Raw genomic sequence first — 27,852 nt, forward strand, 5'->3', positions numbered from 1 at the left:
TATTAAAATATCCCCAAAAAATATTAGTAAAATATCTTTGGAAAAAATAAGGAAATTATCTGAAAAATATTAGTAAAATGTCAGACATAAAATTTGTAAAATATACGAAAAACATATACGAAAAATATACGTAAAGTATCTGACAAAAATTAGTAACATGTCCGAAAAAAATCTGTAAAATATCCTCAAATGATTATTAAAATATCCTTAAAATATCAGTAAAATATCCCCAAAAAATATTAGTAAAATATCTGGGGAAAAAATCAGGAAATTATCTGAAAAATATTAGTAAAATATCCGAAAAATACTGAAATTTCTGAAAAATATTAGTAAAATGTCAGACATAAAATATGCGAAAAACATATCCGAAAAATATACGTAAAGTATCTGACAAAAATTAGTAACATGTCCGAAAAAAATCTGTAAAATATCCGCAAATGATTATTAAAATATCCCCAAAAAATATTAGTAAAATATCTGGGGAAAAAATCAGTAAAATATTCGGAAATAAGTAAAATATCAGTAAATATCCAACAACAATGAGTATATCGTAATATTTGTATAAATTAGCAAAGAGTAGCCTGCTATCCGATCACAACCAGCACTTCATGGACATCACAGTGCATGGTTTAACAAGAAGATGCATAAAAAGAAGGGCATAAATTCAGCAGATTTTAAACAACTTTAACGTGAATTTCACTTGGTAATGTTTAGTTCATACATTATCTTGGTTTTCTATAAGAAACTATCAAAAGGCTATTTAAAATAATAATGTATTAATATTTTAAGTTCTCACAAACTGAAGACGTCACTTTAGGCTCTGAGATGGAAAGATGACATTACTTTTGACATGTTAGAGACTAAAACATGATGAATAGATTATATTATATTGAATACAATTATGAAAACAAGTGTTGAATGCAGCCACATACATCAGGCCACACTATTTCTGCCACATTTTACTATTACTTTAGAGAAACATGACCATTTTAGTATTTTACATTTGCTCACCCAGAGGAAATACAGTCATTAATCACTTTATTTTGAAAAGTGCACACACTCAAAATACAGCAGTTTTGGTTGGATGGTCCCAGATAAGATGTGACATTAAACATAAGGCGCACAATGAATATAAAAAGAAGTAGCTCAGTTCAAACAGGATGATGTGTATTTCTCCTACAGACATCATTGTGCATGCACTTTTCATTATGGATTATGGACATCACACTATGTGGTTTGAGGTAGTCATCACACATTTAGCATCACGTCTATTTTAAAGTAAATCCCATCTATGTAGTTTATTTCCAAGAGACACATACAGATCATATTTACAGCTGAGATACATTTCCAACATCAGTCCCAAAAAAAATCTGCTGTAAGAGAAACCAGTCAACCACAAATGTTTCTACAGTCACAAATGATAGTTCTCACACAGTTTAATAGGAATCTGTGCTTCACGTATTTTGGGGCCAGAGCCAGGATTTAAGAAGTACTGGGAACAGAAGACCAAGTCCCAACTACTGCGTCCCCCCAAAGCCCTCAGACAATCTGGACCTGATACTAAAAAAGAAATTAAAATGATGTTCATTTGTCACGTTTGTTTCCCAACATAAAGTTTTCAATTCTGGATAATGAATCTTTATTTCTGGAACGTTCTCCAGATATTTTGTGAAGCAGGTTTTGTTTTTTTAAAGAAATAACAATGCGGGGCAGAACATCCGCTGAACATATCAATGACAGACTGCTATGCAGGACATTCTGGGATCAATCACCCAAATGGACGAACCAAACTGTGCAGAGCGTGTTACAGCTGACTGATCGCTTTGTGCAATGGCAGTGTCATTGTAAGTTTCTAAATGTCTCAAATGTAAGAATACAAAATGAGTCTCAGTATTGGCGACAAATGCAAATATTTCTAAACATTTATACGCGCTGGAAGCCTTCTTAAAAACAAATGTTAGATCTATAAAGTTCGACATATACATGCTTTTGTAAAAGACTGATATTTATTGACGTTGGGATGTTGTTATTTGTAAAATTGTTTCACGTTTGTTCACATTGGTTGGTATTTGTTTGTGGATTTGAACCCCATAAATTACTCACAAATCATCATGCACATTTGTAAATCTCGATCATTAAACACACATTCGTCACTAATACTGAGTCTTATTTCTCTCCGTGTTAAACATCTGATGGTCAGACAAGGTGAGTTCTGAGATCCGCGTCTTCGACCGAGGCCTTTACCTCAAGCCAGTTTAGTGATGGTGACGCTGCCTTTGATCCATAACGTGTCGATGTCGCTGAGTGACGTCACTCTGTGGTGAAAGTCACACAGCTGCTGCCCGTCCACAAACACGCGAAAGCGACCTTGTTCACAGTGAATGTCCATCTGGGAGGAGAGACGGGACACAGATACATGTTGAAGCATTTTAAAGTGAAACCTGATTCCATCATGAGTCTTTTCAGGTCAGACAGCCTGTTCCAACATTAGCACGGTCGAGTGTCAGCAGGCCAAATCTGAAGGCTGTCGGGCTGTTGAAGGACATCGTGAGGGTTGTTTTTTATTCTTTCCTGCACAAAGCTAAAATTTGACTCCAAACTCCAAACGACAAGCTTAACAGCGAGCTTAGCATCATGGTTTGAACTGATGCCGCGTTACTGGCGGGGAGGGGAGTTTGTTACGTTTAAAGATCTTTTATTTTGCTTTTATCGACAGTCACAGTGACAAGCAGCAAAGGGCCCGGCCCGCTGAGGACTCAGACTTCAGACAGGGTGTGCACTCTACCAGGTGAGCTACCTGGGCTACCTAAGATGTTCATTCTCAACAGTATCAACATCCTTTTTACCATATTTCAAATACAAATACCACTAATGTAAATGAAAAGCTCACATTACAGCGTCCGAATTAATGACTGAGATACTAAAACGTGTAATTTTATGTGTCAGAACAATGTGACCCTCTTTTGACCTGCATGTAAGTCCTCTGCAAACCGTCATGCTCCAGTTGGGCCGGGCAGCCTGCTGGTAGCTTTTGGTATTAGCTGGTGGTGAACAAGTCTGTGTCACAGGGTTAATGATGGTCACATTTTAAAAAGATGCTGAAGGCTCGTGCACAGATTCAGAGTTTGGTGGACAGATGCTGGTACCTTGAACGGCTGGTCTCTGATGAAGGGGAAGAAAGGGACGGCTCTGTCAGCGTCTCCCCAAGATCCGGACACGCAGGCTCTGCGCAGGACCTGCCGGTCCCTGAATCGAACACCGAGCTCCAGAGCCACATCAGGCGGAGGCTCCCTGGATGTTCCACACCCGCATGTCAGGGCAACGTAGAACCTACCGGAGGGACGAATGCCAGCCACACATCTTTTTCTGACCTTATGTGAAGGATTCAGATTTTCCCATAATGCAACATAAACAGTAGAGAGCGCACGGTGGTTTCTCAGCAAGCTCCAAGAAATCGTACTTAAGTTAAAGTATTAGCATCAAAATATTCTCAAAGTGCCAATTATACATGATGGCCCATTTCAGAACAATATATATTATATCACTGGATTATAATTAGTGATGCATTAATGTATAAGCATCACTAATGTTGCAGCTGGTAAAGGTGGAGCTCATTTAAACTGCTTTATGTGCTGCAAGGTACCATATTAATACGTCATAATTTATTAGATTTATGTTTGAATTCATTTATTTTATAACAGAGCATCATATTTTGTAAGCTCTTTGTATGTTTTGTATGCAACAATGTTAATCTGTAAAGTGGCTCAAGCTGTCAGATAAATGCAGTAAAAAGTACAACATTTCCCTCTGAGATGTGGAGTGGAAGTAGAAAGTGGCAGAAAGTACCTCTTAAAGTGTCCTTAAGGCTTGAGTAAATACTGGATTAAATAAAACAAAAGTAGTGTGTTGACACTGGGGGGGGGGAGGGGAGGGGAGGGGAGGGGGTTAGTAAAGGAAAGAGGAAGTTACGTGAAGGTATTTTTACCTGTCAGGACGGGAGTCCACAACACCCACCACTACAACCTTCTTCCCCGGCCGCAGCCCACCTGCGATGTGACCTCTGAAAGGAAGCGCCTGCACACACACACACACACACACACACACACATCTGCATGAGGACAAACAGATGCACAGTAACTGGGATTAAAGATCCTGGATCTAAGTGAAATAAATAAAAGACTAGAATGCTTGTGAGTTGAAAAGGAGAAAAATGAAAACATGCGATTAAAAAACTGACATTATATTATAAAACAATATATATTTACATTATATTTCCTATATCAGTATTTTATGATTACATTGGGGAAATAAGATTACACTTTTTTTCCAAAATTACAACTTTATACTCACAACAATCTAATCATAACATGAGATTTTGTTGCCCACCGTGACTTTATTCTCATAATGACTTTTTCACAGAAAGTTAGGACTTTCTTCTTCTAATATTGTGACTTTTTCCCTCCAAAAAATATTATCACTTAACTCTTAAAATCTCAGTGACAGTAACAGCGGACCCAATAAGCAGTTGCACTGAAATGTTCAATAGAAGTTTTTTAAAAACGCATGGAAGTGAGAGAAAACAGTGAAACAAAAACAGTGGAAGCAGGAAACTGTATTCAGATTGATTCTGTCTGTGATATTATTTCATATTAAAATACTTCAAGTTGTTGTTTATTACACTGAACAGAACTATTAATAATGGCATCGTGGATGATGGAGGAAACTGGCATAATTATTTAATTCATTTGTGTCTGAATTCTGTTGGTTAATGTCTCGTATGGTCATGGGATTCATGGGTAGTGTGGGGGGGGGGGTGTTTGTGTTTTTATCTCTGTGGTTCATCATGCCAGGGGTCGGGGGGGGGGGGGGTGCAGTGAGTTTGGTGGGAGGAAAACAAGAGAAAAGTACATTTAATTCATTTTGCCATGAACTTAAAGCCTTTATTTCCCCATCTGATCCCATTTACTGTTCACTTACTGAATGATAAATATAATTTTGTTGATTTAATGTTTTTTTTTTTTTTAAATCCAATATTGTTTTACTTTTATTTAAAAGTAAAATGACTTTAAAAATGATCACTCAAGTTTTTAGCTAACAAGCGTTTTCGTCATCTTTGTGCTGTTTATGCCTTCCAGCCGCCAGCGGAGTCTGCGTTTGTCCATGTTACCAGATTTCTCTCAGCATCTCTGTCTGCAGAGCGAACACTCGCTTTGTTTTCATCAGCCGCGCGTCTCTGTGGAAAAACCCATCTCTGAAAGGAAACAAAGGGAAATCATTTTAACGTCATCAGATCGTTCCTGCATTTCCAGAAATCGCTGTGGACATTTAGAGTGTTTGAAATCGCTTGACCGTTAGATTTTAAATTTGTTTGCGCACAAGTGGACAGTTTTGCCTGTTGGTGGTGCTAGAGGAAAGGTCAGGGGTCAGAATCACGAGGGTTCATCCTCTGGAGACCATGGGTATCTACAGCTGATATCATGACAATCTGATTGGAGTGACTGACATCATCACATCAGATCCCTTACTTAAGTAAAAGTAGAAATACCATTGTCTAAAAATACTCCATTACAAGCAAAAGTCCTTACTTAAGTAAAAGTACAGAAGTATTAACAGAAAAATTTACTTAAAGTAGCAAAAGTAAAAGTACTCATTATGCAGAATGGTTCCCTTCACAGTTATATTTTTATAAAATATTATATTATTCTGCTTTTATCCCTAACGAATACGTTAGTAGTACAGCACTGCATCATATGATATGATTTTTATTTAAAAAAAAGTATCAAAGTGGAGTAAAAAGTACAACATTTGCCTCAGAAATGTGTAAATGTAAAGTAGCATAGAACGGAAATATGTCAAAGTTGTGCTCCAGTACAGTACTGGAGTAAATACTTTCCATCACGGCCAGTTTCCACAACATGAAACACTTTTGCAGAATCATTAAAGGCACCGATTTCTCAAGAAAACCCTTAAATCTGCATTTCAGTTTATTTTTGTGAATCAGGAACGTCCCCAATTAAATTCACTGATCAAACTCATTTCAACTTTTTTTTTTGTCTATAAAAACATTAAAAGCAGCACTTAGTGACATAATAATAACTACATGATACCACAAAGTAACATAAAATGACACAAAGACAATTTGCACCTTTCAGAGAGTTTTGTATAAACAAATAAAAGCTCTGTATTTTATTGGCTGATACAGGCCGATGCTGGCTCTCATAACAATCCCTGATGAGGTCAAAGCAGTCACGGCGTGACGTCACGTGCCCTGTGACCAGCACGTGCTACGTCAAGTCTGAAGAAATGCATGAGTTCAGGTTTACCTTCAAAATAAAAGCAGCTGATAGGAACACTGTTACAAAGGTTCGCAGACAATGTTAAGCTTTGAGGTGAAAAAGGAAGATCCTTAGTGTGAAGCAGTACGTTTGTAAGTTGGAAAAAATTTAATTGTAGTAACCTAAAAACTCGTTGAAGCCATCGAGACGTTCAGTCATTTTTTTATATCACATTTTCCTTTTTATAAGGTTGTAAGGATGTTTTCTCTTCCTCCGATGTGACCCCACCTCCCTACAAATCTTTGTCGTGGTCACCACAAACATCTGCATAATTTTCTTGATATTTTTCCTTCACATTCTCAACTGTTCTAAATAATTTTTTCTGTAAATTATATATCTTCCCTACACGAGGGTCTAAATGCCGTTTCAAAGCTGTCCACAATGCCAGGATATATTTCTGCTGAAGAAATACCAAATCCCTTTATTTTTTGGCCAAAAAACTGTCAATTTTAGCAATAATGACTTGAATAATCATCAGATTCAGTCTTAAAAAAACTCACCATGTATAACTTATGTGTAAATGCAAATTGTGAATTCCTTCTCAAGTCATTAAAACCCCCAAATTCCCAGAGACAATGCAAGGACGCGACCTCGGTGTCTTCAGTGGTAGCTACGGCCCTGGTTTCCTACTGAACCTATTGAATACAACTGTTTATTTTCATTTTGTATTATGTATTACTTCACAAACACATTTAAAAATTAAAAATAAAAACGATTTCCACAGGCCATCACTCTGATGAACAGATGAATCACTCCCATAGTATCAATAAGCCTGTAATGGTAAAACATCCACTTACCTACAAATTATGAATTACATTTTTACAGTTTAAAATAAACACTGTGCTTTAACGTGTACATATCCATCACTGTCAAATGTAAGTCCTGCACGCTGTATATACTGTCTATAGACACATATACATGCATATACTGTACATAAGCACCTACTTCATGTATATAAAGTAATCTATTACATTAATCATTCAATATTCATTCCTTTATATACTTATATACACCTATTTCTTCACCTAACTGTATGTACATGATAGTTCTATGTTCATTTTGACCTCTTTGTTCAGCCTTGTTGTCCTTGTTTTTAGCTTTATGACATTGAGAGCAACCAAAAAACCGGAGTCAAACTCAAAACTTGTAAATGTGTTCACATACTTGGCCAATAAAGCTGATTCTGATTCTGAAAATGCTGCCACATAGATGAATACAGCTTTTATTTTGTTAATTCTGACTGGAAGTTGCATTGTTTCATTGTGGCCAGCTTCACACTCGTTGGGACGCAGCAGGTTGAAGTTCTTTCAAATCTAAGAAAACTAATTTTTCAGTCCAAACAGCCGCCTGAGTAATAAAACTAAAATCACAAAAGTCAGTCTGGGTCTATGAGTCGGAATGACCCGGTTCCTCTCTGCTGTGCTGGTTTGTAATCTCTGACCTGCTGCCTGCTGCTCAGGTGTGTAAACTTACCTTCCTGCCCTGCGCTGCCACTCTGTGCGTTTCAGCCATGTTGATCTGAAGGAAACAAACGCAGAGAAATGAGCTGCAGGTCAAGTTTGTTTGCCTCCGACGTCTCCTGTGGACTGAGCCAGCGCTGACGTGAAGCTTCAACCTGGCTCATTACACTCCAACACACACACACACACACACACACACACACTGCTCTGATAATCAGCTGCCCCCGCTGCATGCCTTTCTCTCTCAGGTCAATAACAAGTGAGCCCATTGTGAGGCTGTAACTGCAGGCTAAAGCCCAAATATTAAATCCTCTTCAGGTTGGTAAACATTTCTGCCGGCAGAGCAAAAAATATTTAACACCAACACCTTTTATGTATTCCCAAAACAAGTTTCTCAGACTCTAATAAAAATTCAGACTAGTGGGTGTGTAAAAGCAAACAGGGAATCCATATGTTTACCTGCACGTCTGATAACACAGTGCAGTGTTCACGCAAACTGGTTTACTGTGGTGGTGTGCTGCTACGCTCACATTAAAACTACATTCTTCACTTTTATTTGATTAATTTATGTAGTTCTTGAGCTTGTACAAAACAAACTGGACTTTAATATATCTCATAGTTTTGCTGCTACTGGCTTTTGCACAGTCTCCTCATTAGTTACAGGTTACAGGTTGCTCTATGAAAGCAACGATGCGAGACGAAGTGTAAAGTCGCCGAAGGGCAAACGGGAGGCTGTTTTTAGCTGACTGGGCTCCAGGGTGAACCTGATAAACTGGCAACTGAGTGCATGAGTCTTTAGAGTTAAAAATGAGACCAAATGACATGTTAGGATGGATGTTTTAAGGAGTGTCTGTCGCGTCTGAACTTGTTCTTTCACGTGTCACCAAAACAAACTTTGTGAATAAGTCTTAGACTTTACTGTGTTATCTTTGGCGTTTTGCAGATATGTGTGTCGTCTCTCTCATTGTGTCCAATGAACTAAACTCTTCTGGTTAAAATAAAGCTAAGGAACCTTGAAGTTTCAGCACATACTTAAGGTCAGCGACACCTCTTCACATACCTTACTCCTCACACCTGTTAGGTATAGTACCACCTTTGCTCCATATTAAAATCAGAGAAAACCCAGGTGTTTCCCAATAATCATGTAAATCAGAGGGAGGAAACTAAACCTGACCAACAGAGCTGCAGTAAGAAGCAGAGCAACACTGGAAAAACAAGATTTTCAACGTCACACTCTTACACTTACTCTGAAAGTAAAGTTTGTCAGAGTGGCAGCCACGCAGCAGTCGAGTCAAATCTCTGTTTCTCTCTAAAAGAAAATTCAAACTGAGTTCATCAGGTCTTTCTCAGCAACACAGCAGTCTCTGCCAAATACTGGTGAGTACAGCTGATCATATTTACAGTTTCAGCAACCAGGATTAACACAAGACTTCAGCTCTACTCAGGCAGGAAGTTCCACTCTTTGCATTTCATACTTGGTTAAAATATAACTATGGCTGTTTGTCCACAGGCCGACTATACAGTAGCCCACTTTAACTGCTTTAAACTGTCTCTCTGTGTCACTTCTCAGGACTTTAGTAACTTGTAACTGAATCTCTGAGGTTTGGAGTTTAGCTTCACTCTTACTTTCCTGGTATTATTGTATTATTATTGTTTACTGATCGCTTCCTGCAGCCATTTTGCATTCTACTTCCTCTGGTTGTTTCACAATAAAAGCTTTTTCACAATTCCAATTCCAATTTTTTCACAATTGAGAATGTCTTCCGGATGGGAGCCGAAACGTCTTGATTCTGAAAACAGTGTCCAGATGACTACGACTGAAACCTTTTCTACAATAAAAGCTTTCCAATAGCGAACCAGCGGGAGGCTTTTAATGTGAAGCAGCAAGAGGAAATGCAATGTGTTTGTCATCAAGTAAGCAGAGCTTTGTTAGCAGTGCTATATATCAATAACAATTGGTCTACAACGTGATTTGGATATTCAGTGCTGTTTTGCCAGCACGGCCTAAATGGCCGCGGTTGCTCACAGCTCAGCTTGGTGCAAGTATCCCCATATTTATCAAAACATGACATATATAATTCAAAATTACTTTAGCTAATATCATGTGTTATGTTTAAAACAATAGTAATTACACTTCTTTCTTTTTAAACAAATAATTAAAAGTGTATTTTGAATTAAATATTTTTCTTCTCTTTCACGCTACATGTGTAGATATGGCTGCTGCAAACTATCTGCGATCTGAAGATCAGTTTCTGTGCTCCATCTGTCTGGATGTGTTCACTGATCCTGTCACCACACCATGTGGACACAACTTCTGCAAAAACTGCATCACTCAACACTGGGATACTAACGACCGGTACTGGTGTCCCATATGTAAGGAGGCTTTTACCACAAGACCTGAGCTGCACGTCAACACTTTCATCTCTGAGATGGTTGCTCAGTTCAGACAGTCAGCTCAACAGGAAGCCAGCAGCAGCAGCAGCTCAGAGACACAAGTGTCCAAACCAGGAGAAGTTCCCTGTGACGTCTGCACTGGAACCAAACTGAAGGCCCTGAAGTCCTGCCTGGTGTGTCTGGCCTCCTACTGTGAGACTCACCTGCAGTCTCATCTGACAGCTTCACGTCTGAAAAGACATCAGCTGATCGACCCTGTGGAGAACCTGGAAGACAGGATGTGTATGAAGCACGATAAACCTCTGGAGCTGTTCTGTAAGACCGACCAGACATGTGTCTGCGCGCTCTGCACTGTTTTAGACCACAAGACACATGAGTTTGTTCCTCTGAAGGAAGAATGTGGTGGAAAGAAGGCCGAGCTGGGGAAGACAGAGGCTGAAATTCAGCAGATGATCCAGAAGAGACGACTGAAGATTCAGGAGATCAAACGCTCGGTTGACCTCGGTAAGGAAGATGCAGACAGAGCGATAGCAGAAGGTGTTCAGGTCTTCACTTCTCTGAAGGAGTCTGTTGAGAGAGGCCAGGCCAATCTCATCCACACGATCAAAGAGAAGCAGAATACAACAGAGAAACAGGCCGAAGCTTTCATCAAAGAGCTGGAACAGGAAATCTCTGAGCTGATGAAGAGAAGGACTGAGGTGGAGCAGCTCTCACGCTCTGAAGACCACCTCTTCCAGAGTTTCCAGTCCCAAAACACCCACCACCCACCATCCACCAAGGACTGGACAGAGGTCAGTGTCCGTCCACCATCATATGAGGGGTCTGTGGTGAGAGCTGTGGCTCAGCTGGAGGAGACACTCAATAAAGAGATGAGGAAGCTGCTCCCTGAGTCAGACCTGAAGAGGGTCCAGCAGTATGCAGTGGATGTGACTCTTGATCCTGATACAGCAAATCCTGAACTCATCCTGTCTGATGATGGGAAACAAGTGAATCATTGTGATGTGAAGAAGAATCTTCCAGACAACCCAAAGAGATTTTCTACTGGTCTCTGTGTTTTAGGAAAGCAGAGTATCTCTTCAGGCAGATTTTACTTTGAGGTTCAGGTTAAAGGAAAGACTAAATGGACTTTAGGAGTGTGCAGAGAGTCGATCAACAGGAAGGGAGACATCACACTGAGCCCTGAGGATGGTTACTCGACGATACGTTTGACAATTGGAAAGGAGTACATAGCTTTTAATGACCCTCCAGTCCGTCTCTCTCTGAAGTCTCAGCCTCAGAAGGTGGGGGTGTTTGTGGATTATGAGGAGGGTCTGGTCTCCTTTTATGACGTAGATGCTGCAGCTCTTATCTACTGCTTTACTGGCTGCTCCTTCACTGAGAAACTCTTCCCATACTTCAACCCAGGTCTGAATGATGGTGGTAAAAACTCTGCAACTCTGATCATCTCTCCTGTCAGAGTAAACTAATCACTTATCTTACTTCATGTATTGATTTATTTTTATTCAAGGGAGGAAATGTACATATTTAGTGTCAACACTATGCTTTCTTATTCTATATCTTATTTCTTATTCTATAGATTCTGTTTACTGTGGTGATTGATTTACATTTCAATATAACCATTTCAACAAAGTGAAGACTTTGGAGTGGCCTAGTCAAAGTCCTGACCTGAATCCTATTGAGATGCTGTGGCGTGACCTTAAAAAGGCAGTTCATGCTCGAAAACCCTCTAATGTGGCTGAATTACAACAATCCTGCAAAGATGAGTGGACCAAATTTCCTCCACAGCGCTGTAAAAGACTCACTGCAAGTTATCGCAAATGCTTGATTGCAGTTGTTGCTGCTAAGGGTGGCCCAGCCAGTTATTAGGTTTAGGGGGCAATCACTTTTTCACACAGGGCCATGTAGGTTTGGATTTTGTTTTCCATTAATAATAACAACCTTCATTTAAAAACTGCATTTTGTGTTTACTTGTGTTATCTTTGACTAATATTTAAATTTGTTTGATGATCTGAAACATTTAAGTGTGACAAACATGCAAAATAAATAAGAAATCAGGAAGCGGGCAAACACTTTTGCACACCACTGTATATCCATTCTGCATAATGAGTACTTTTACCTTTGGTATTTTAAGTATATTTTGATGCTAATACGTTTGTACTTTTACTTAAATAAAATTTTGAATGCAAGACTTTTACTTGTAATGGAGTATTTTACAGTGTGGTATTACTACTTTTACTTATGTCAACGATCTGAATACTTCTTCCACCACTGGTAGTTTCAGTAGTTCAGTAGTTAGTAATTTAACTACTTGAATCATTATTCAAATATGAATGTAGTTGAACTACCAGCAAGCTGCTGCAAAATGTAGTTAAACTACTAGCTTAATTACGTGTAGTGCTGTAAAATGTGGAACACATATTCACCGTCCCCAGAGAATGAATCCGAAAGACTTTGGTGATCCCCCTGAAGTTCACACTTAAAATGAAATACCTCAACATCTACTAGATGATTTGGCATTTTGTACATATATTCATGGTTGATAGAAGATGAATTCGACTGACTTTGATGTTCCCCTGACTTCAAGTGCCACCAGCAGATTCACATTTTAAGTTTTAAGTGAAATATTCACTATGGTATGGATTGCCATATGATGAGATGTTGTATACACGTTCATGTTCCCCTGAGGATGAATTGTAATAACTATCACCGGGTCAAAATTTCATTTTGTCCAATTATGACCAAATACATGACATTCCCATCAGCCTCAGTTGTACTTTGTGTTTAGTGCTAATTAGCAAATGTTAGCATGCTAACTCACTAAACTATGGTGGTGAACATGTTAGACATTATATCTGTTAGCATTGTCATTGTGAAAATGTCAGCGGCGGATGAATCCACATGTGGTGCTGTAGTGAGTGTTTGGGGCAGCAGGACGGTGTGTGTGGGGCTGAGTCAGAATAAACTACAGTGTGTGTGTTCATGGTGATGAAGGAACATGTGACCCAGTGCAGCAGTGCAGCTCTCTGATGTGTTTTATTAGTTTCTGGACAACAATGGAGGAAGAAGATCCATCAGGCTGTGATTCACACACAGTACTTGTTAGTAGATACGTTCGCTGCTGGTTTTGGTGTTTTCATGGGGTTTGATGACAGTAAGACAAATATAGAATATCATCAGACATATTCTTTAAGGTACATCTGAAGTCAGTTCCATGGTTAGGTTAGTTTCAGCAGTGAGAGCTACGGTAATATAGCAATTGTAAGTACCGGAGTTTATGTACAGTGGAAAGGCTCACACAAACTCCATTTTTATGTGTCCAGGGATCAAAAACAGAAAAACACTCACCTCTCGAGTCTGCAGCTGAGGTACGGACCTTTACCTTAGGACTGCCCTATCTTTGGTTCTGCTTTTTCATGTTTAATGTGATTTACAAAACACTGAATAAGCTCATTGTCTTGTCGCAACTTGCCTTTTCATTTTCCGTTAAGAGAGTAAAAGAATGGGAGGAAGCAGGAGGACATGAGGTCAAAGGAAAGGGCCGAGCTGGAGAAGGAGGAAACACAGGCAGCAGCATGACAACATGGTGTGTAGTGTCAATGTGTTTCTGCATGCTGTGCAGCACTGAGAGCAGGTCATTAGTGTCGTTAAACCATCTGCCAGTTTGCAGAGAAGCTTTCATTATAAACCTTTGACAATTCATTCTGCTTTCATTGACTGAAAGGATTTAAAGAGACAAAACCACAATGGATGTATGTCATGCAGTGCAGCCGATTGTGATTATTAGTGATAATGCCTGTAATAACAGTGCTAGTAGTGTATTTTTCTCCCGCAGCTCCTTCAGTTTCCCTGTTAGCTACTGACTGGCACACTGTTACCTGAACACGTTTCTGTAAATGTAAGAGTGAAATCTGTTCCCTTCAATTAATACTAAAACTTTTAAAAAATCCACACAAAAAAAACTATTTTATCAACTTAAATTGGCCCGACATTTGTCACATTTAAACATAAATAGACCAGTACAGCGAAGATAACATAAGAGCTGCGTCACAAATGTTTGTAACTGTCCGAAACCAACAATCACGCCCACTTCAGGCAGTGATTGGTCAGGTGTGAGGTCAGGTGAGAAGCCAGCGAACGTCTGAAATGAACGGGACTCCGAAATGGTTTCTCTCACTTCGCAACTCTGTAAGGAAAGAAAACCCAAAACAGTCATTTTTGCAGGTAATTTCATCCTGTATAACTTCATTTGAAGTAATATTCAAATGCTTAAAAAGAAATGAATTAATTTGCTCATTTCAAATATTTAACAAAAATCTAATAAAATTGCTGACTCTGAATTAACATTAACTACAGCTGATAATTCAACTCGGTGCCCCATGTTTTCACTCATCTAACACAAGCCTGTTTAGAAAATGTCCCCGCGGGTCATGGGATGTACCAATTATTGGTATCGGTCGTTATTTTCACACATATTCTTCACAATGTGAACAACTGCGTTTTCTTTAGTCAGTATTTTGCAGTCCACCCTCTTCATTTTAAACACTGTACAGCTCTTTTCATTTTAAAACAAATATATTTTACATATTATTACATATCTTTACTTTTGCAGTACTTGTTTCTTCTTTTCTCTTACTATGATTTTTTGTGGCCGTTGCGCACCAAAATACCAAGGCAAATTCCCGATACGTGAAAATCTACTTGGCAATAAACCGATTTCTGATTCTGATTCAATATAGAGCTGACCTGTAAAAAAAAAAAAAAAAACACACAACAGTGACAATTTTGTGCATATTATTATTAAAGCAAACAGAAAATTACTTTGCAAAAAACAAATCTTTTTAAAAACAGCATCGTCATGGTACAAAAACATAAATAAGCAAACAATAAAAAATGGCTTCACTTACTGTATAAAAACTTAATATTTACAAAATGATTAAGAACAATTTGAAGAACAAACACACCAAGCACTATGACATAAAATATATTCATATAAAAACAATCCTTCCTCAAAACACCTAAAAAACTTAAAATTCAGCACATCAAAAGAAAAATAATAAGAAGTTCAGTGATCAACATGCACTGTGAATTTTCAGCGTATGACTTCTATGCATTTTCCCTTCATTTCTCTTAACCCGTAAACCTCTCATTGGTCGACACAGATCGATCAATTACTCCTTTATAATCCCTAATGCTCTCATAATAATAACTTTCACTTCAATAATCCATTGTCCAGTTTACTAAATGGTACGCATGGATTTCCAAATATCGGTTTTTTAAACTATATGACTCTTGAGGGGCCGTGTAATGGACTAAAAATGAAAATTTGCAAAGATGCAGATGTGTTTATACTGATATACAAATATGAGCCTTCACTATTATGAATATGCTCACAAAATAATAGTCCCAATACAAAGTGCTTATACTTCTTTTTTTCTTGACAGGATGAAACCGACAGGATCACTAGACTCTCACGTGGTCTACTCGTCCCAGTCGTCGTCTAAACCAGTTTTCCCAGGAGGAAGGAGAAAGACGCTCCCAGTGCCAGACCCAGAACGAGGAAGAAGCTCATCAGAGAGCCGGCTGTCTCACAGTCCTTACACCGCACCAGCCTGCCGGACAGAAACACACACTTACAACATGTCCACACTCATTAACAGTAACATCCACTTTGGGTCTCTGTGTCAGTCCCACAGTACATTTGGTTAGAACCACAACTAGGTCCAAACAAGTAAAACCAAATATACTGTAGCTGCTCTAAAAACTAACAAAACTGCTGAATGGATGAAAAATTGAGACAGTTTTACAATTTTTAATAAAAATCATTACCACTAAAGGTCAATAAATGTGAAGTTTGTCCTGAGGGTGGCGCCAGAGGAAAGACCATGCTGTTACCTAAATCAAAAAGACTCATCCGCTGCACGGTGGCTGTTTATATCCTGATATTCAGACTGAGTCGCAGGTTTGTTTCACTTCATTCATTCACACTGACTTTGTGTTCATGTTGGGGCATTATTTTGTTTTGCTCGATCGGTAGCGAGCGATGAATCCGTCCTGCCAACATAATTTTCAGTCGACACAGCTAAGAGCGGCAACATTTTGTCTTGACAGCTGAGGACGCAGTTGCTACTTCTCTTAGTCAACGTACAACAAACGGCACAATCTCGTCCACACTTGTGGCCATTTTTCTGTCACCATTTTTCATGACCGTAGCTTGGAAGCTATGTAGAAAGATGACACCACCTACAAAACTCTGACTGGTTGATTGTTTCTCGGTCAATGAGCTCATCAGACCTGTTTACGTCGCTGAATGAGTCGGAGACGTGACTGGAAACAGGCCAAGACATTTCAGGGGCATCTGAGACTCGGCCTGTAAGGCTGCATCCACACTACTATCTCCGTCCAGACGAGCGTTTCAGCTCCGTTTCAGAAGTCATCTCCATACCAACACGCCTGAAAACGCATATCACGTGACCATTCACGTACACTGGGCATGCACGTGCCAGTGTAAAAAATGACTGCTCTTCACAAAATAATGCTGTTTTTATTAAAGCATTGTAAATAGCATTTTGTTTGTCTCTTTTCCATCATTGGATTTTCAAAGTCTTTTTCTGTCTTTCGAAATATAGACAATATAACATAAATTTTTTCCGTCCATGTACAAACTCAAATACGTCACAATATCACAACACACACTAGCTAATCACATTAGCTAATGATGCGTATAGCCTTCTTGACGGTACACATGTACTCTTTTAGTTGGGCTATTCTTTAAACTGCATTTCAATTGTATTTGCTTTACAGCAGAAAGCTGATGCTAAATAACACATGCAAAATGGCTGAACACACTAACAGCAGGCTAAGCTAAGCTACTAGCAAACCTTTAAACATTGAGGCATCAAAACAAATCCATTATAGACAACAGCGTCCATGAAACAGTACTTGTAGGACTGATAACGCCGCTGAACTTGGGAATTGTCACAAATCGCTCGAATAATAGCTTGCCTCGTGCGCATGTAGGCGGTAGCAGCATTATAAAATGCTCAACAGCTGCTAGCGTTCTCAAATGAAAACGGGGCCAGCAGCGTTTCCAAACGTAACCGTTTTAGGGGCGCGAAAACGCCGGAGTAGACACCAGGTGTAAACGCAGCAAAACGTATGCGTTTTTAAAACGTAGTTGTGTGGATGTAGCCTAAGGCTCAGCTCTGTCACACTTGGCTCTAATGTAATCAGTCAATAATGTGTACTTAATAAGGCTCAGCTGTGCTTTGAGCTTCATGCTAATGCTTCGCACGTTAGCACGCTATGTTAGAATTAATCTAAGAAAAACTGAGGCCGACAGGAATTCATTCATTAGTTTTGGAGACATTTTGTCATTTTATCCTTCAGAAAATGGAAGGAATAAAAAAAAAAACACAAGACACAACAGCACTTCCTGTTGAAGACTCACTGTGGAGCGTAGGCCATGCAGAGGCTCGCCAGGTATCCGTTTGAGAAGGAGAACAGGGCCATGATGGTGACGAAGGCGCAGTCGTGACTGAAGAGCACGGTGAGTCTGGAGTTGTGGACGTTGCACAGCATGAGCAGAGGGATGAAGACCAGGCGAGACAACACAGCGGCAGGAAACAGAACGCTCTCCTTCGAGGGCTGCACAAACATCAACAGAGTCATTTAGGAATGATTAACATGACGACCCCTAAAGTGAAATAGCAAAGTAACTCCTTAGAGCAGGCAGCAGACTCACCCATTGGACGACAGACGGGGCGCTGCGGCCGGCCAAGTCCATGGCGTTGAAAACGACAAAGCAGCAAACGCAGGTGAACACTTTCTCTGTAAGAGATAGAGAGCAGGACTGAATTAGTGGAGTGAGGGATAAAAATATAATGAATCCACAATATAACACTATATCCATTATGGCGTGTAGTCCCTCATTCGTCCAGGAGTGTTCTATCGTAGAAAAGGTTTCAGTCGTAGTCATCTGGACGCTGTTTTCAGAATCGAGACGTTTCGGCTCCCATCCGGAAGTCATTCTCAATTGTGAAAAAATGGGACGGGAACTAGAAATTTAAGCTACTCTGAGTTACATAAGCCCCGCCCTCAGGAAGGAGTCTACCTGAGTATCTGTTGATTAGCTAGTTTCACCTGAAACTGACCTAATAGTTTCCATGATGGCCCAGTAATCAGTAATCAGGCCTATTGTTGTCTGGCTGCACCTCCCTCATCACTGTTAAGAACATGATTAGCATGTGATTGGCTTGACCAAGGTGTTAACACACTGTGGTAAACTTTGGGCAGATTGAATCTCAGACCACCATTTCTGTTCAAAGAGGGGTTTTCTTTTTTCACAAAAATGGCTTCCTAGGCCTGATTACTGATTACTGGGCCATCATGGAAACTATTAGGTCAGTTTCAGGTGAAACTAGCTAATCAACAGATACTCAGGTAGACTCCTTCTTGAGGGCGGGGCTTAAGCAACACAGAGTAGCTTAAATTTCTAGTTCCCGTCCCATTTTTTCACAAATGACTTCCGGATGGGAGCCGAAACGTCTTGACTCTGAAAACAGCGTCCAGATGACTACGACTGAAACCTTTTCTACGATATATCCATTATGATTAATTACGCTGGAATTTGGCTGACGTGAGGCGTCCATATTTGTTTGGTTTTCAAACACTTCCAAATCATTAATCGCCAAGTCAGATATATAAGAGTTTCCCAGTCGTAACGACGACTTTGATGCAGATGTGAACGCTGTTTACAATTCGGCCACTCATAGTTACAATAACTGATATGATATGGACACAGCAGATGATGTGGCGTCTCACTCCAGGCAGCGTTGTCCGTGTAGACGGTCTGCACTCGGACTGCGATCACAGGAAACACCGACAGGGTGACGGCAAACACACACGTCACGCACGCAGCCATCAGCCAGATCTGCAGGACACACAGGAAGATTCAGGATTACTCGTATTTTCAACGTGTGCAGTGAAACGCGGCCGTGCTAACAGGCTAATGTGCCATAACAGCAATTAGAATAAGAGTAAAAAATAAAGATTAGAAGATGTAAAAGACAACATTTCAAAGATAACATTTTATAAATACATGTAAATATGTATAAGTATCAAAATGTTAAAATGCATAGTGAAAATGGTGGTTATTGATGCTAACAGGAAGTAGAACGCGTGAAGATGATTGAAGACAACATAAAAACAGTTATGCTTAAATATGCATAATAAAAGCCAAATAAAGGAGGGGAAATCCGAAGAGCCCTATGAAGTTGACACCAATTTTAATAATCATTTCCTCTTTTTAAGTCATTTATCAAGCAAAAAATGTTTTGATTCCAGCTTCGGAAATGTGGGGATTTGCTGTTTTTTCCTCTGTTTTCATTGTAAACTGAATATTTTTGGGTTTTGGACTGTTGGTCGCACAAAACAAATTTAAAGTAAATAATCGACTGATGTAAATCAGTAGTTGAAATCATCAAACCCACTGCACGATTTTTCTGTTTGATTGCTGTTTTCGGTCACTTAGTAGTTTTATTCTGATTTCCTGTCATGCGGTCCTGAATCCAATTAGAAATATTAAAAAAATGATCATAATGGGACCAACAATGGATCCAAAGAAAAACAGTTAGTATCACTGAACACAGACTGTCGACATCAGCCGGAACAGACTCGGTCCAACCTGGCCAATCCAGTCATGATGTCCAAATCACTAGTGTAAACTTTCTATGTCTTAAACCAGTGATTCCCAACCGGGGGGGGGGGGTACTTCTGCAGTTACCAGGGGGTACGTGGAAAAATTGTGAAGCTCAGCTGATTTGAAAAAACTGAAATTATGATTTGGTTGGAACGGGTGGAGAAAAGCGTCAGGTGTGTTGTGTGATAAAAGAGTCTCAGCAAGAATGAAAGGAAAGGTGTTGGAGACGGCGGTGAGACCAGCGATGTTGGACAGCTTAGAGACAGCGGCGCTGAAGGAAAGACAAGAGGCAGAGCTGGAGGCAGCAGAGCTTAAGATGCTGAGGTTCTCTTTGGGAGGGACGAGGACGGACAGGATCAGGAACGAGGACATCAGAGGGACAGCTCATGTTAGATGAACGAGGACATCAGAGGGACAGCTCGTGTTAGATGTTTCGGAGATAAAGTCAGAGAGGCCAGATCGAGGTGGTTTGGACGTGTCCAGAGGAGAGACTGTGAATATATTGGTAGAAGGATGCTGAAGTTGGAGCTGCCAGGCAGGAGGTCTAGAGGAAGACCAGAGAGGAGGTTTATGGATGTAGTGAGAGAGGACATGAAGTTAACTGGTGCGAGTGAAGAGGACGCAGAGGACAGGGTTAGATGGAGGCACATGATTCGCTGTGGCGACCCCTGAAAGGGAACAGCCGAAAGGAGAAGAAGAAGAAGATATCCACATATTTGTGTTCAGGAGAAAAATCAACACACAAGTAAGATTACAAACTTGTGTGATGCTGATCTTTATAGTTATTGTCACAGTAACGTACCAACTATGGTAGTCTGCACAAGACATACCTCAGTTTCCCACCAAACCTGAGTCAGCTGTAAGTCGATTAACACTGCAGAACGACTAGTTAGAGAAAATACAGCAAAACTACTGAAACATACCATTGAACAAAACCATAAAGCCATCCCATCGATCAAAGGGGTTTGATGAAGGGGTACTTAGGCCTGGGGGTACGTCTGACAACAAAGGTTGGGAACCACTGTCCTAAACCACCTGGACAAATGTTTTTAAATTAGACAAAACGGCCTCCAACAGGCGAGAAGTCGTTCACCTTTTTGAAGACATTCAGGACGGAGGAACGCTCCGGATTCTCTTCTGGCGTACTGATGAACTTCCCGTCGGCCTCGAGGTCTTTACCATTGTTGTTCAAGACGATTTTGTCTTTAAAAGGAAACAATTAAAAATGGATCAGTGACTTGGTTAATAATGTGATCACCTGAATTGACCTGGAGCCAGTTGCACCAGCGGTTCGTAAGTTCAACCTTATTTTACACATCGCAAAAATTAAAAACGGGTCGCACCTCACGAACTAGTCCTTACGTAGAGATTAGTTGTTACTCAATATTTACACCCAGTAACTGCCAGGTGTAACTGTTGTGAAGCTAACTGACAAAGCTAATGCTAATATATATGACCTGGTTAGAGTAGAAGAGGTAATATGGAGTATGGTCAACATATCTGACCTGAAACTAGATAAATGCTGTTTAATAATGATGTAAATCTGGAAAAGTTCAAATTACATTTCACAAAAATAACTTACCTCAAAATATGAAACGTTATGCCAATAACATTTTACTAAATTAGTAAAATAACGTCAGTTAGCTTAGCATAATCAGATATTTCCCACTCGCATGCAGTGACTTCCTGTTTACATAGTTGATTGCTCTTGATTGGACAGCGCTACAGATGTTTCCTAGCAACCGATTTACACATTACTAAAGTCTTTACTCGTTAAGACATTTCTTAAGTTTTATTGGTGCAACCTGATTTAGTAAATCACTAGTTTGAAACTAGCTAGTAGTTTATGAAGAGCTGGTGAACCCCAGTCCTGAACCTTTGACTTAGATCAGCTAAATCACTGGCAAAACATTAGCATGTTGCTAAATGAGAGAACCGACCTGTACTGCTCATGAGTTCCTGCGTCGTCTTCCCTTTCTCAGACTGACTTCTGTTTAGGTAAAAACGAGCAAATTCCTGCAGAGGAGAGTCGACACTGTCAGAAGATCGCAATGTGAGTTCCACACAGGCCCCGAAATCTTGAAAGATAATCCTTTTCTTTTTAAAAAATATCAAAATTTAATGATAAATATATATATATATATATATATATGACCTTTCAGGACTTCAGGGACTCTGTAGGGCTCTGATATGTTTTCTGTCACTGACACAGTAAATACAGATGATGACAACAAAGCCTTTAAACTCAATTTACCAAAAGACAACTCCTGTCAGTAGCTGCATTGCTCCTGCTGGTTATTTAATATGTGACATGGAGCACTTTGTTATTCACATTCAATTCCTGCTTCACTTTTTTAAACTAAAATCTTGATCTCAATAAATCACTTTTTTGTAAAGCAGTTAATGTAGTTTGTTTAATTATTTTAGGCCTCATTCATCATTTTGATTTGTAGCATTTTTGTCTAACGAAACACAGTTATATTAAGAGTTTACTAAATAACTTTTTTAAGTCTTTTAATGCACTGAGACTGATTTAAAAATAGAAATGAGTGGAAACAAGGTGAACAGCTGGATTTAGCTCATTCTGACATTCAGTTCAGGACCAGAGATGAATGATATTTTAATGCAGTGTGTGTGTGTGTGAGAGCGTGCTCTCTCCTCACCAGGTGTGGCAGGAACAGGTAACACAGCAGAGTCGCCAGCGTGGCAACGCACGGAGTGATGAAGTATCCCAACGCAGCTGAGCTTTTATCTGCGTTACCTGCAGAGGAAAAGAGACGCGGATTCAGTCGTCCATGAACTCGATTTTAGTTAAATTTATAAACTGTTTTACCCAGCTCCACATTGTGCAGGCCTTTATTGTTGACTGATTTTCTCTTATTACAGTTATATTGGTATCAGCGTAAATGTCGGACAATAAGTGACAAGAAATATCAGTTCAGAAATACCAAAGATGTGTTTGAGGTCGTTTGGAAACAGTGTTTTCATTACAAACTGTAAAATGTCCCTTTCAGTTTGTATCCTGGTCACGAGTCTTTAATAACCAAAAGTAAGGGATCCCTCATCTAATCAATTAAAAAAACAAAGAAATATTAGTTCTAAACTATATTGTAAAAGTTTTAGAGCTGAAATGATCAGTCCATTAATCGATTAGTCGATCGACAGCAAATAAATCTGCAAATATTTTGATCGTTTATTGTCTAAACTGCCAAAAATTCACTGGTTCTTGCTTCTTAAATGTGAGGATTTGCTTTGGATTGTGGAGGGCATTTTTTATTTCTACTTTATAGACCAAATGATTAACTGCGAAAAATTATTGGCAAAATAATAATTAGCGTCAGCCCCAGAAAGTTCAGTTTGTATTAACTTATTAATTTCACTAACATATATAATTATTTGAGTTACTGTACCACCGCTTCACTCGCGTTTGGAGATCTGAAAGTGATTCAGAAGAAAAAGCTGCTTTGTGGAGCTGCCAAACTGGCTCATGAGTCCCAAACCCGCTGTGTTCACTTCGTAAAGAACCGAGAGCGTTTTGAGAAGCGAGCAGGTTGTCAGCTCGGGTCCAGCAGCTCAAGTTCGGTCGTTACTTACTTAAGATGGAGAACAGCATCGCGAGCGCAGCGAAGATCCCGGCCAGACCCTGACCGCTCATGAACAGAGTGCTGTAACGGGGAGGAAACAGGCCGACCACACCGAACAGACTGCCCTGCAGCACCGCGCTGAACGCTGCACGCGCACACACACACACACACACACACACACACACACACATTTTTTTAACATTATAATTGTGGTAATTATTTGTACAGTAGAGTAATTGAATGTCAAGTCTGCAGTGGGCCACCTGTGTGGTTTCATCTAGATTTGATCAATTCTGATTCTGCTCATCAATTTCAATTTTAATCAACTCCTGGTGCTGATTCGTGTCACATTATTTGAGTAAGAAAAATAAAAACAAAATATGCCGAAAGCAAAGAACACTGATTTTAGTGTTAAACGTTAAATATTCTCTGTCGGACGTGGCTTTCTATGCTAAAACATCTCTGGGCATCCATGCTATGACTGGATCATTATACCTGACCCAGGAATTGCTGAGTCATGATCAACCACCATCGTCCCTGCATCAACCTAACTCTGTGCAGAGACTCTGTCCTGCCGTACTGTCAACACGTGTTGATGCCTGTGTAATGTGGACACAAGTGTAGTAGCTCCAAACGTCTCTTTCAGGAATCAATCAGCAGAACGAAAGAGGTGTTTCCTAACGAATCCCTCGTCCTTATACATTTGATGTACAGTATATATACATTTTTGTTTATTTGAGCACGCTGGCTGAGTTGTCCCCCCCACCGTACCACACCAGCTTTATGTCCAGTTAGCAGGATAATCAATTCAAGGACTTTATTTAAGTCTTAATTTGTCCAACTGCATTTCATCCCCTAAAACTGTGGACTGTGTGGCTCATATGATGTGGATGTGAAGGCCGTTAACTTAAAGCTGAATGTCAGAGGGTTTCACGTGACGTGAAGCGTGTAAGCTCACTGTTGATGAACCAGATGGTTGCCATGGTGACGGAGAAGAAGGTGTCCGGCTGCATGGGGACCTGGACCAGAGCAGCGGTGAGGGAGAAGAGGAGGAGGATGCCGATCAGGCTGAAGGCCACGCGGAGGGGCTCCCTCACCCTGCAGAGAGAAGATCGCCAACCGGCGCACGTTCGTTCACGTCAGCGGTTTCGTCGCCGCGCCGATAAAGCTGCGACTCGACTTTAGTTCATAGCAGCGTGTCATTAACTTACCACTGGTACAGGAAAGAGTTGAGCAGGGTGAACAGCAGCAGGGGCAGCTGGGAAAGCAAGGCCATCCAGCTGTCATAGTTGTAGTCCTTAGCTGTACCGCCTGGTGTGCCGTTACAGGAGACGTTGGGAAGTGTGAGACGCTCGTTGAAATACTTTAACAAGGAGGGAAAAAGAAAAAGAATCATTCAACATCTTTATATTAAACAACATGATAACTGTTTGTTTACAATCTAGTCAAGTCAATTTTATTTATATAGTCCAATATCACAAATCCCACATTTTCCTCCAGGGGCTTTACAATCTGTACAGCATGCGACCCTCCTCTGGCCTTAGACCCTCGTGATGAGGGGAAAACTCCCCAAAATAACCCTTTAAACATTTTCTTTAAAAACAAAGCGGCTTAGGACACACGAGGCTCCAATTTTACAAAAGAATGGACATTTCTGATCATGAAGAAGAAGAAGAACATGTGGGAGTAAAACCTGAGAGGCCGTCATGAAGAAGCTCCAGGGCAGCAGAGTTCCCAGGCCGAGCACAAAGATGACGAGGGCGACAGCCTGACCGCTGTGGAAACAACACACCTGCATCACCTGAGCTGGGCTGAGGCGCCATTTTGTACAAAAATGTTCAATGCAAGACGTCGAGCTCACCGGTCGGCGGGTGGACTCTGGTGCTTTTCGTTCCCCATCCTGTTGCGTTTCTGCACAAACGTCGAGAGAAGCCTCTGAATGAACAACTCCACTGATGTGTTTAAGGTACAAGTTCTGTGCAGGTAATATTACCTATGACGTCTCGACTCAGATAATCACTGAGTTACTGCGATCGTCTGCATCCCCGGTCCCTTTGTGCCATGCAGGATGAAAAACTAATAAAATCTCTACCAGCTTGTTCCACAATACAAAGGTAAACTTTTAACAGCCGCTGCTCACCTGGGACGTGGCTGTTAAAGGTTTACCTGAGTATTCAGATGCTTTGCTTAAGTGGAAGTAGCAAATACCACAATGTAAAAAAACACTCAATCTTAATCTCAATCTAAACATGCAGAAGTATCAAAAAGTAAAAGTACTCATTTTGCAGACTTTTAGAGTTTTATAGTACATTATTACTGATTAATTATTCTAAATTATACCATTTAATGTGTAACAATGCGTCATATTGTATAAACTGATGTGTTTTCTATGTAAAATTTACATTTATTTAATTACATCTTGCTAATAATACTTTTGAACTTTGTAGCTGAGTGCAAACAAGATAATAACTTGTGTGTTGGACTCATGACTTCAGTATTTCTATGGTTCCTCCCCTTCATTAATAAATAAGTCCCTTAACTTTTAAATGACACGTGGCATTGATTAAGAATGAATGAATTAAAGTATGAATAAAGAAATTAGGCCTAATATCAACATAAGTCTTTTGAAATAATAAAGTAAGTTTGTCACCAATCATTTGGCATTTTCATATAATATATAACTGAATTCCTCCTTTGCAAACGTGTCTAAAGGCTGAGTCTCTGCTCTCCAATGTCTGACAGTCATTACACCTGCACACTGTTTCTAATCACTCTAATGATAGTGACTCAGCTGTAAGCTCCGCATCAAACGGCGCTGCCAGGTCACGCGGCTTTGCGGCTACTTTTTATTGAATTTGGCGGGTGAAAGTGTTTCTGGGGGGGTTGTGATGATTTGGCTGCTTTTTGTGCCATTTGGGCGGTTCGACGAAAAGTTCGGCTGTATTCCCGCAAACAGAGCCTCCTCTCCTCCGGCAGCACGAGTCCAGTCAGCTCGACTCACAATAACTGATGGCCATAAAGAAAAGCGGTGTAATTTCAGTTTATTGCGCGGCTGAAAACGTGTTTCCTATTCCAGCTGTTATTCTGCCACGGCTTAATGTGACTTAATACTCTTTAATTCTACGACTTCTTTATACATTTTTCATTATTGTTTCTATACACACACACAAAATATACAAAAAACCCTGAGCAGCAGAACAGAAGAAATGATCTCCATCAAATAAGCGAAAGCAGCCTAAATGTAGAAAAGTCACGTTTATCGCAACATGTGGCCGGTTAGTTAGGATATTAAATATAATATTTGTTTGTGTTATAGTACCTTTTTATCCGCGCGTGTGTTAAAAACTGTAAATAACTTTTAATTCACTTGAAACGTTTAATTAACGCGCCTTCCTCCTGTTTGATGGCGCCTTCACGTCTTCCAGTCTCAGAGTGAAGACTTCATGTGATACACCATTCAGAAGTCCATAAGAAAATCACTACATTTAGGTAAAAATGATCGACGCAAAGCAGACGGAGCTCACCTGAGAGTCGGAGCGGGCTTGTCGCGTGTCGGACAGGTGAACCGGGCCGGGCTGAAAGGATGACACAGCGGGCGGGCGCGCGCGGACCGTGGAGGCGGTACTGCGAGACCTCGCGCTTCCTTCCGGACACGTGCGTGGTGGTTAATAGTATTGGGAGTGTACAGAGGATGTTTAAAGTCTGATTTTTAAGATCAATCTCAAATTACAACATTAATTAATTATTATTAATTTTATAAAATACATCTCAAATTCATATTTTTCACCCTAACCTCAAATTTGAAGGAAGAAACTCGTGAAAGTCACGATATTAAATCCATTTCGGTTGGACACAAATGATTTTTGCCTTGTCATAGTAGGAGAAGCACAGAAGTGTGCATTAGTTTGTGGTAATTTGATGAAACACAACTTTATTTGGGTGTATGTCTCCTGTGAGCACAAAACAAAGCTAAATAATATAATATAATAATGTTGAACGCATGCAAACCAGTTAGATAATAAAATAGTGTGAAAAGGTGTTAAAATTAGACCTGCCTTAGTTGATACTGTACTCAAATTATTCAAATTCCCTGAAAAATTCTTTATTTATTATTATATATATTATTTATTTAATTAAATTACCAAAAAGCCCCAGGCTCACTGTGTGAAACTGGGGCTTTTCGTCATTTTTTTGGGGGGGGACTCCAGGGCGCCAAAAGCCCCGGGGCCCTGCCTGGTTGGTAATCTTGGAGGAGTGGTGGAACGTAACAAAGTACATTTACTTAAGTAACATTTAAGAGGTTCTTGTACTCGAGTATTTCCATTTTCAGCTACTACTCCACCACATTTCAGAGGTAAATATTGTACTTTTTTACGCCACTA

At 39.9% G+C, this 27,852-nt stretch overlaps 3 protein-coding genes across 8 annotated transcripts; 1 reads left to right on the top strand and 2 right to left on the bottom strand.

The window, feature by feature from the left end:
* Positions 1-1,021: 1,021 nt before the first annotated feature.
* On the bottom strand, positions 1,022-14,512 carry LOC122873132 (galectin-related protein-like). Of its 2 annotated transcripts, none has more exons than XM_044189497.1 (6): positions 13,535-14,512; positions 7,809-7,853; positions 5,168-5,251; positions 3,986-4,074; positions 3,147-3,330; positions 1,022-2,389 (listed from the first exon to the last, which is right to left on the bottom strand). In XM_044189497.1, exons 2-6 carry the CDS (start codon positions 7,845-7,847, stop codon positions 2,246-2,248), a joined length of 540 nt encoding a protein of 179 aa, XP_044045432.1. In that variant the 5' UTR covers positions 7,848-7,853; positions 13,535-14,512; the 3' UTR covers positions 1,022-2,245. The 2 variants fall into 2 exon arrangements, with proteins under 2 accessions (XP_044045432.1, XP_044045433.1); XM_044189498.1 differs by lacking the exon at positions 13,535-14,512 and adding an exon at positions 9,042-9,059.
* LOC122873119 (E3 ubiquitin-protein ligase TRIM39-like) lies at positions 9,037-12,375 on the top strand. The gene is made up of 2 exons (XM_044189469.1): positions 9,037-9,172; positions 10,007-12,375. The coding sequence occupies exon 2, from the start codon at positions 10,009-10,011 to the stop codon at positions 11,653-11,655; it is 1,647 nt and encodes a 548-aa protein (XP_044045404.1). The 5' UTR covers positions 9,037-9,172; positions 10,007-10,008; the 3' UTR covers positions 11,656-12,375.
* A 984-nt stretch (positions 14,513-15,496) lies between the features above and the next one.
* On the bottom strand, positions 15,497-27,108 carry LOC122873123 (equilibrative nucleoside transporter 2-like). 5 transcript variants are annotated; one of them, XM_044189478.1, is made up of 14 exons: positions 26,995-27,076; positions 25,464-25,522; positions 25,332-25,381; positions 25,164-25,245; positions 24,682-24,839; positions 24,429-24,568; positions 23,481-23,615; positions 22,550-22,647; positions 21,827-21,902; positions 20,980-21,089; positions 19,010-19,118; positions 17,931-18,016; positions 17,637-17,833; positions 15,497-15,798 (listed from the first exon to the last, which is right to left on the bottom strand). In XM_044189478.1, exons 3-14 carry the CDS (start codon positions 25,367-25,369, stop codon positions 15,687-15,689), a joined length of 1,341 nt encoding a protein of 446 aa, XP_044045413.1. In that variant the 5' UTR covers positions 25,370-25,381; positions 25,464-25,522; positions 26,995-27,076; the 3' UTR covers positions 15,497-15,686. The 5 variants fall into 5 exon arrangements, with proteins under 5 accessions (XP_044045413.1, XP_044045412.1, XP_044045414.1 ...); XM_044189477.1 differs by lacking the exon at positions 25,464-25,522 and having other exon boundaries at positions 26,995-27,107; XM_044189479.1 differs by lacking the exon at positions 25,464-25,522 and having other exon boundaries at positions 24,682-24,833; positions 26,995-27,105.
* Positions 27,109-27,852: the final 744 nt, after the last annotated feature.

This window comes from Siniperca chuatsi, linkage group LG3 (assembly GCF_020085105.1).
Source record: "Siniperca chuatsi isolate FFG_IHB_CAS linkage group LG3, ASM2008510v1, whole genome shotgun sequence".
In the NCBI taxonomy this organism is placed as follows: domain Eukaryota; kingdom Metazoa; phylum Chordata; class Actinopteri; order Centrarchiformes; family Sinipercidae; genus Siniperca; species Siniperca chuatsi.

What these genes read in the sequence shown, in the direction of transcription:
- LOC122873119 (XM_044189469.1), top strand. Translation starts at nt 10,009, where the DNA reads ATGGCTGCTGCAAACTATCTGCGATCTGAAGATCAGTTTCTGTGCTCC.
- LOC122873123 (XM_044189477.1), bottom strand. Translation starts at nt 25,369, where the DNA reads ATGGGGAACGAAAAGCACCAGAGTCCACCCGCCGACCG. An exon ending in CACGGACAACGCTGCCTGGA is followed by an intron (nt 18,017 to 19,009) that starts GTGAGACGCCAC and finishes TATCTCTTACAG; the next exon opens with AGAAAGTGTTCACCTGCGTT. An exon ending in TGCATGGCCTACGCTCCACA is followed by an intron (nt 15,799 to 17,636) that starts GTGAGTCTTCAA and finishes TCTGTCCGGCAG; the next exon opens with GCTGGTGCGGTGTAAGGACT.
- LOC122873132 (XM_044189497.1), bottom strand. Translation starts at nt 7,847, where the DNA reads ATGGCTGAAACGCACAGAGTGGCAGCGCAGGGCAGGAAG. An exon ending in TGGCAGCGCAGGGCAGGAAG is followed by an intron (nt 5,252 to 7,808) that starts GTAAGTTTACAC and finishes GTTTCCTTTCAG; the next exon opens with AGATGGGTTTTTCCACAGAG. An exon ending in TCAGAGACCAGCCGTTCAAG is followed by an intron (nt 2,390 to 3,146) that starts GTACCAGCATCT and finishes CTCTCCTCCCAG; the next exon opens with ATGGACATTCACTGTGAACA.